Source organism: Phragmites australis, chromosome 10, assembly GCF_958298935.1.
Source record: "Phragmites australis chromosome 10, lpPhrAust1.1, whole genome shotgun sequence".
NCBI classification, from domain to species: domain Eukaryota; kingdom Viridiplantae; phylum Streptophyta; class Magnoliopsida; order Poales; family Poaceae; genus Phragmites; species Phragmites australis.
This window is the reverse complement of record NC_084930.1, coordinates 29,164,910-29,174,367: the sequence shown is the minus strand read 5'-3', so window position 1 is coordinate 29,174,367 and position 9,458 is coordinate 29,164,910. Positions and strand designations below refer to the sequence as shown.

The window sequence follows — 9,458 nt, the reverse complement described above, 5'->3', positions numbered from 1 at the left end:
AAGTAAAAGCTACGAATTGCAGTAGCAACTTAGTATCGCTTTCAAAGTAGCTGACAAGTTGAATTAAATCAGATCGCTTCAAGCCCAACAGCTATTTGGAAGTTGGAACCTATGACACTATCAACACACCTTGTGCCCTGATAGAATAGAAGTATCATCTTTCGTTCGAAAAGAATAATAGTATCATACCACCGGCACATGGAGGCGTGCAATTCTGCCTGGCACTTAATTGATGATCAGTCAGTATCAAGTAACCTATGCAGTGCAATATCGAGTCAAGATGACTCCAAATCAAGCAGAGAGAGTGAGGTACTTGATTCTACACTTGAAACACAGCATCATCGCAATAATACTTAGCGAATGATTTACAGATAACGTAACATTAATCTGAAAGCTGTCTGATCCTGGACCAAGCTTTCTTTGAGATCCAGATTAACAAAATGAATATCTCCGGACCTAAGTGTCTTAGACAATCATTGACTAGTTCAACAACTAGACTCATAGACACAACTGATACGTGCAAACGCTACAGCACGTCACACCGTGTTATCTGTCAGTCAGCAACCAAGTACAGGTTGAGGTTCGGTTGATCAGCCTACAAAATAACACCGCACCTATGTATCCAGCTATGTACTCCACCAAACCGCACCTGCAAAGGAAAATTAGCTTTAGTATCAGACTAGCAGTTTTGTTACAATAAGAACTATGGAAACAATAAAAAAGGTATAATAAAGGACTATCCTAATGTAAGCTTCGGAAGACTTGTCTTTACCACATCCGGTAACAGAGTACAATATCACCGCTGAGATGGCAGCAAGATATAAAAGGAACTGTAAATATCTTCTTAATTTGGCTCTTAAAAGTTAAAGGCATAACTAAGAGCACTTGAGTTCAATGTACTGTGCTTGGTCACTACTTGCAATACGCTATGTCTAAATGATGTAGCATGTCCACGAAGTTTTTTTTTTTTTTTGTTCACTGAGCTTCACAGAGGCATGTGACTAATTACTAATCACACGGTTTCTGGGGATTTATACAAGCAAATTACTCCAAGAAAAAGGTATCTAATCAAAAACTGCCTTTTTTGTTTTCACTGAACTTTACCGAGGCATGTGACCAACTAATAATATGGTTCTGGGAGTCTATACAAGCAAATTAATATAAGAAAAGGTATCTAAGAAAAACTGACTTTCGTAGGTCAGCAGTGATGGCAGGTACAAATTAAACTGAAAGATTTGCTAGTCTAATAAACTCCAACCAGAAAATGGTTAGCAACCACTGAAATGCTAACTTCAATGCAAAAAATTAAGGGTTTACAGAAGAAAAAAAGTGATGCAACAATTCAAGGTTATGGAAAGAAATGAAAGAATGACCGACAACGAGCACAACAAAATGCACCACAAAAACAAGTGTCATGCAGCCACATCCTGCTCTAGACGTCAGTAGCCTATCAAAAGTACTCGTTTCGTAAAACTGTAAGAGTATTCAGGTAGGCTCTTAAAACATATACCAAAATATTTTCAGAAGACTCTTCAACTCCATGTATGGAGTATTGCACTAGTTATTTGTTAAGGTAGGTCAAGTTGAAAATTCAAGCAATTTCCATGGCTACTTCCCAGTTCCCACTTAGAATGGCATAGCTGGATATCTATACACCAACAGTTTGGAGCCAAAAGTTTAGTGCAAGGTCCTTTTGGAATAAATTTTCACTGCATGTATATATAAACATAAGATTCTGGAACTGGCGGCTACCAGAGCATTTACACTAAAAATTCATTTAACGTTAATGTGTTCTTACAATTTGATAGTAAACTATCATTTTCATGCACTGTTTGATATATCCTACAAATTTTTTACCGGATTTAGTTCAAGCAGACAAACAATGGAACAGCACAAAATGCATGACCCATTTCATTAATTATTTTAATCTACTTGCCCTGTAAGTAATCTCTTTGCTTCTTTTTGTGCATTCATTTAAGTAATACTAGAAGTAGCATATCACAACTTCATACAATTCATAAATTACAATATGAACAGTGTTTTTTCGAGAACTAATATGAACACAGCTTTGGGGACCATTATGAAGCTACATTCCCACTTGCAGAAGTGAATGATGCACAGTTCCAAAATAATCACAAAAAATCATCATGGATGTGGGACATATAATTATATATACAACAACAATGACAAAGCCTTTGTCCCAAGCAAGTTAGGGTAGACTAGAGATGAAACCCAAAAGATCCAACTAAAAAAATGATGAGAAAAAAATAATAATAATAAATGTACTAAAAAATAAAAGTAATAACGGTACAAGGAGACTGATGCATAAGTTATGGTTCTGATATGTGGATTGCTAACTTCCACGTACTTCTAACCGCGGATAGTTCTTTAGGGATATTCTATTCCTTCAAGTCTCTCTTTGATCGACCCCTACCTCTCTTCACATTACCAGCACGCCTCATTACCCCACTATGCACATGTGACTCTTGAGGTCTCTGTTGGATATATCCAAACCATCTCAATCAATATTTGATAAGATTTCCTTCAATTGGCACTACCCTTACCCTATCACGTATATCATTATTTCAGATCCGATCATTTCTTGTATGACCATAAATCCATCGTAACATATGCATCTCTACTACACTTAACTATTGGACATATCGCCTTTTAGTTGGCTAACATTCGGCGTCATGCAACATTACGGGTCGAATCGTCATCCTATAGAACTTACATTTCAACTTTTGTGACACCCTCTTGTCACAGAGGATGCCAGAAGCTTGGCACCATTTCATTCATCCAGTTTTGATTCTATGACTAACATCTCCATCGATATCATCATCCCTCTATAGCATTGATCCCAAATATCAAAAAGTATCTTTCTTGGGGACCAACTCTCCACCAAGACTAACACATTTTCCCTCATGCCTATATCACCGAAATCACACTACATATATATACACTTGCATATTTCAATATCAAATCTTCCCCTCATATTGCAACCAAAAAGGACATGTAGCATAAGCAGCATGTAGGTATAATTACTACTTTTATTGTGTGTGGCTCGGTTCCACATAGTACGAAAGCACTTGACATTGAGATTTTTGGTGTGAATAACATTGTGTGTATTACTGTTATGATCTGAGATCATAACGGGATAAACATCCGCTAAGAGGATAGCCAGGCAATGTCAGCTGCTAGGAATGAGAGATTTAGACTATAGAAGGGAGAGACTTAGAATATTAGAGGAGGGTGCGGCTACTCTTTATACCTAGAGCTTGGCCGACTCTAAACCTACTAGAACGCAAGTCCTAAACAGACTCCATCTCAAGTCCTCCTTGATTACAACTTATCTCTTTCCATCTACTGACTCTACTTCTCCTAGCAGAGTTTAACTATGCTAACATATCTAATCCAACTTCTAACTTTATCTCAATCTTTCCTAAATCGAATCCAACTTGTCTATTAAGCTTTCCTTTCCTAATACCGTACATATCATCTCTCCCCTCCTTCGAAGATAGCTCGTCCCCGAGTTGTAGGGTGGCAGCCATGGTTGCTGCCCTTGAAATCCCCACGTTGATGAACGGTTGTAGCGCCAGCATGACACACTAGAAGGTGCAGGGCAGCGCGTACATGACGTCGATTTCCTGAATAGACAAGGACGTTCACGTGGCAGCTGTTGATAAACATTGAAATTTGAGCCTCCTTGACGTGCGTGATGCATGCCTTTGCCATCCCATGGAAGACGCATTGGAGCTGGTGGATTTTTGTAGTGGGCGGCAATGGAGGCAGGCATGGCGTGGTGGTGACTGGAGGTAGGGTTGTTGACGATGAAGGAGCCGCTGCATTGGATGACGTACCACTTTGCAGGATACCGGACGTGTTGATGGTTGTCGCCGATGAAGGCATCGGCACACTGGAAGTCGTGCTACTATATAGCACCAGTGGCTGGTTTGCAGCGTCCAACGAGCGTTGTTCCACCACCGAAAGTCACAAAGACACGATGGCCAGCTGTTGAACCACCTCGCCTAGCTGTTGCTTGATGGTGGTGAAACCGTCCTTGATCTCCTTCTGCAGCCGCTCTTATGACACGGCGAGAAGCGCCTTGAACTGCTTGCTCTCAGCATCAGAAGCCATGGGCTTTGATACTAATTTGTTATGATCTAAGATCATAACGGAGTAAACATCCATCGGGAGAATAGCCAAGCGACGTTAACTACTAGGGATGAGAGGTTTAGACTATAGATAAGAGAGACTTAGAATATTAGAGGAGACTAGATTAATTCTTCTTACTTAATTGATTCATAAAAGGGTGCACAGCTACTCTTTATATCCAGAGCTTGGCCGACTCTAAACCTACTAGGACTCGAGTCCTAAACAAACTCCATCTCAAGTCCTCCCTGATTGCAACTTATCTCTTTCCATCTACTGACTCGATTTCTCCTAGCCGAGTTTAACTATGCTAACAGATCTAATCCAACTTCTAACTTTATCTCAATCTTTCCTATTGTCTATTCAACTTTCCTTTCCTAATACCGCACATAACAAATACATCTATGAACTTTTCTGAGTGTTTCTGGGGCAGTGCATCATGCACTTTCAGCAAACAAGAGCGCAAGCACCGGTGGGCATGTGCAAATTTTACCTTATAGACCCTACTAACATTCCATACATATTAACTACCTTTCATCAAAAGCTTACATTTGGAGTGAAAGGGCCATTGTTTGCACATAATTTAGGGGAACTTCATCAGGTAATTCTTGAGCAGTTTCAAGCCGAAGCATGCAACAAGGTTTAAAACATTAGTACAAAGAAGCTAAATAGTCACCAAACATAATTGTGAATCGACAGATGCAACGAAGAAATCGAGGGGGTCCTACGGCAGACGAGATGTCTAGACATTAGTAGGGGTTCAGGATCAAGATAAGCTTCGGATATGAGGCCTGAAAGTTTATAGGCCAAGTGAATACCAACTTGATTTTGTGCTGCCCAAAAAATGGACCTTGGGCTCACAGACTTGCCTGAGATTGATCCTAGGCAAGGCAGAGCAAGATGGACAAATACAACTAGGGACAAGGCCTAATCTAGGCAGTCATGCTAATGTTTAGGACAGAGCAAGTTCTACCTACATTATGCATGTGGTTGGCCATACAATCACGATTCATAATGGAGCAAGCCTAGATAAAGAGGGAAGAGTTGAAGTATAAATAGAACTCTGATGTGGTCGAGTAGGACTTATAAGGCACAGACATCACCAATGGCACGGGAAACAGTAATAGCCAAATAGGGCATGCCAATGCAGTGACACATACATTAGGAAAAAAAATCACGATATAAGCCTTTCCTACTACAAAACAAAGGAAAGATGGATTTGGCGTGAAGGTTATTGGCAAGTAAGTCAACAGTCAACACATCCCCTCATCTTGCCGCATCAATCACTATCAATTTCATCGAGGGCACAGAAATACATAAAACACAATCCAACGTTACGATTAACAATTATGTTGGCTATCATGAACTGCTAGCTGCTTGCTATCTCAAATTCTTAATGCCTTGCGAATTTGGTGCATGGGGTGAGATTAGGCTTTAGTGGACCTTGTGTTAGAACTTCAATTAAGGGACATGGAAAACAAGTAGATCCAACTAATATAGGGTATGGATTTTGTACCGTGTAGGATTTTGAATATTGTATAAAGTGGAATTGTTTTGTTTTGGTACAGATATTTGATTCGGTTGGTAATGCCTGATTCTATCATGGATATTACTAGGTTCCTTGATGTAGAATATTGGAAGCATAAGAAAAACACAGCAAGAGAATTGAAGCACTCGATCAAATGAAAATACGCTCTGTGGAATAAATGGATACTAATCGCATTCCCAACTACAGGACGGTGCCATGTCAAACCAAGAGACGGATCACCTCAAAGAGTCCACATGGCAAAGACAACATGCACGACCAAGAGGGAGAAATCACAGCCATGTGACTTATATCAACATTATGGAGGATGAAACTCCCTGCATGGTAACTCGGACAACAAGATGGTGGACCACTGGACTATATGATGGAAACCAAAAGGTAACATCATAATAGATTAATTCAATGTTGTGGTTAGCCAAAAAGTGGAGACAATGGGGTTTGTGACCCTATTCGGAAAGGACAAAAAGACTAGCTGGTAGGCTGCCATATGATAGAAGTCATAAAGTAATTGCCCATGCAATAGAAGGCGTGTCAACAACTATAAATTTCACTTCGTCTTCACAATGCTACAAGCTGATAGCCGTCCTACCTACCAAGTACCAAGCTTTCAAAATCGATTACCTATGCCAAGATTGTCTATCAGGGAGAACCAAAATCAACCCACAACGATGAAAAGTCCAAAGTACAAATAAAAACTTCATGAAGGTTTCGAGGATTCTCCGGCGCAAACAGATCCTACCATCGCCTAAACTTTGTAGCAGCCCCTTCTTAAAATGCAGCACAGAATATAAACAACATGATTGATGAATTTGGGTAATCCCTTATGCTAAAACATCAAACAGCTAAACAACTTGAACATAGTTGTGCTTAAGTTTCTCAAGTTTGATTCACTACTGCACACATATAGACATATACATCCTAGATCAGTTCCTTATGTCATACTAAATTCAAACCAAATAGACATATTCTCTTCAAGTATCCATCTCTAAAACTTAATATAGTGTTCAAATGTTTAATATAGTGTTCAAATGTTTTATTAATACAGTGTTCAAATGTTTTATTAAAGTTGGATATTTTAATTCAACATTACAAAAAACAGAACTTAAAAAATACAAAATTAAATATTTTGAATCTTAAATTTCAGATTTTGATTATGAATTTCAAATGTTCAGGTTTGATTTTTTAAGTTATTTTTAACATTTCTTTGCCAAGTCAGTGCCACATCATCAGCCGTGTGACTGCCACGGTGGCAAAACCACTTCCAAAACCACCTTGTGGGGTTATTTAGACGATATTGAATAGTTCAGGGGGCTCGATACCTAGTTTCATACTCCGGGGGGTTGTCTAGACGAACCTCAATACTTCAGGGAGCTAAGTAGACTTATTCCATTTTCAAATGATTAAATCACAATAGGATATGCTAATTTGCAATAAAATCAATACAAAATGTTGTAGCTGGTCCAAACACCCAACCTACGGCGTCAAGACTACGTCAAAATGTGCTAATCTAGTGAGTATTTAGATATGAAATGGGCTAGTTTAGAATTGAGGCTAGAACTAGGATGGGAAAGAAACAAGAGTACCAACACAATTCTACTTGAAAAGAAGAGTAAAACAAACAAAGAAGTTATCAATTTTTTGAACTTTGAATCCCAAAACTTCAAAAGAACATGACAACCGACTAAATTTAAACAAATGATTGTGGCTTCATCCAATACTAAAGTTATGATGAATAGGAAAAGTAAAATAATTCGTCCAAGGCAAGCTAAACTCCAGAAGGAATCACACCTATCTTGCACACTGAAATCATGATACAGAAGTACAGAACCTTGCCCTCATTAGTTCCAAAAATAAAAAACCTCCCCTAGAGCATCAGGTATATGCATGAAATGGCCTATTTTAGCATGAAGGCTGGAGCTAGGGCAGGAAGAAACACAACCACCAATACAGTTCTAATCCGTGAACAAAGTAAACCTGACAAGCACGCTAATGCTATGGAAATCTGAATCTAACAGCAAACATAACATGCTAATTTCTTACTTAAATTCAAACATCATATTGTAATTCAAGCCAGCACAAAACTGACGATGGGAAGAAAATATCAAACCAGATGTAAAAATATTATTGTAACTTAATTTCAAAGCAAGTAAAATTCCAGAAGAAAATCATTTATTTTTCTTCAGACAAACATCATGCTACAAATATTACAGGCAAATGTTACGAATTGAATGTCGTAGCCTACTTCAGTGCTCTTTGAAAAGAAATGGGCTATTTATGGGAAAGAAACCAAACTGCCAATACAATTAGACTTCGCGACTGGAGTAAATCAAACAAGCATGCTCATTTTGGAAAATTAAATCCTAATAGTTAACAGAACATACCAATTTCCGAGTTAAGTTGAAGCAAAATATTGTAACTTAATCCAATAGTAAATTGACACTGAGCAGAAAATGCAACCTAATGAGTCCAAGGCAATTTAAACTACGGAAGGAAATTGTTCTCTCTTACAGATCAGAGTGGTTAAATTTGTACCCAGCTAAGGCCCTAGGCCTCTGATGGCATCGATGAGCAAGCCATAGACCTCTTTTCCCAGATCATGCCGGCGCATCTGCATGCGCATATCCGCCTCAAGCTGTCGCCTCCACTTGACCTCAGCCACACTAGCCTGCTCTGAGCTAAGCACCTCTAATCCCTTCTCCAGCGATACCCCTGACAACGCCTGCCCATTCAACCTCCAGTACTCTCCAAGCACCTCCCTCACGATAGGCAGTCTCACCGCCACCTCCGTGTCCCCACCAGAGTATCCCTCGTCAGCATCCCCTTCATCGGCCTCCTCAGCGTCCGCGTCATCCTCTACCGAGCGTGCGAGCTCAGCGCCCCAGAGATCCGCGGAGAGGTCGCGCACCCGGCGCTCGTGCGAGCTGCTGGTGGCGCCCGGTACGGTGTGCTGGAACTTGCTCTTGAGGCGCTTCAGCTTGTAGTACACCTTGGCCTGGTCAAGGTGCGGGGCGAGGGAGTCCCTGAGGGACTCGAACAGGTCAGCCATGTCCGGGAGCCGTGGGGCGATGCCGGTGCGCGCCTTGAAGGCGGCCGCGCCCGTGAGCAGCGCGACCTCGTCGGCGTCGGACCAGAGCTTCTGGGCGGCACCGTGGCCCCTGCTGCGGCCTCCGGAGGAGGGGGAGGCGGCGGCCGCGGCGGCCGCCGCCGCCGCCATGGCCGTGGCGGAGTCCGGGAAGGCGCGCGGCTTGGGCTTGCGGTCGCTCTTGCGGGAGGGCGCGACGGAGCCGTGCTCCAGGTCGCGGTCGCGGCGGGAGCTAGGGTTAGGGTTGGGGGAGTGGCGGCGGAGGTCGCGGGCCCGGGACTTGGAGCGGGAGGAGCGCTTCTTGGAGCGGGGAGTGGCGGCGGCGGGTTCGTCCATGGCGTGCGGGGACGGCCGCTTGGAGGGCATCGGCGGGGCGCGGTGGGGAGGAGTGAGGCGGGCGATTCGAAATTTGGGGGGTTGGGAATTGGGATCGGGAGGGAGGGAGGGAGGGAGACGAAGCGGCAGAGCGAGGGGGGGGGAGTAGGCAGCGGCGCAGGCTGCGCTGACGGATGGAAGGGGAGCGCGGCGCGGGGTGAGTTGCGGACCGGCGCTGCGCTGAGAACCTGAGAGGCTGACACTGACAAGGGCACGGTTTTTTCCGTCTGTTTCGCATTTCGTCGTCATGTGATGTCCACCGTTGCGCTCTGCTCTGGGAGTCTGAGGCGCGTAGGACCCACG

The 9,458-nt window shown here is 42.4% G+C and overlaps 1 protein-coding gene across 2 annotated transcripts; it reads right to left on the bottom strand.

Moving 5' to 3' along the window:
• Nucleotides 1–293: 293 nt before the first annotated feature.
• LOC133930605 (STOREKEEPER protein-like) lies at nucleotides 294–9,245 on the bottom strand. 2 transcript variants are annotated; one of them, XM_062377284.1, is made up of 2 exons: nucleotides 8,207–9,245; nucleotides 294–649 (listed from the first exon to the last, which is right to left on the bottom strand). In XM_062377284.1, the coding sequence occupies exon 1, from the start codon at nucleotides 9,144–9,146 to the stop codon at nucleotides 8,235–8,237; it is 912 nt and encodes a 303-aa protein (XP_062233268.1). In that variant the 5' UTR covers nucleotides 9,147–9,245; the 3' UTR covers nucleotides 294–649; nucleotides 8,207–8,234. The 2 variants fall into 2 exon arrangements, with proteins under 2 accessions (XP_062233268.1, XP_062233267.1); XM_062377283.1 differs by having other exon boundaries at nucleotides 8,231–9,244.
• Nucleotides 9,246–9,458: the final 213 nt, after the last annotated feature.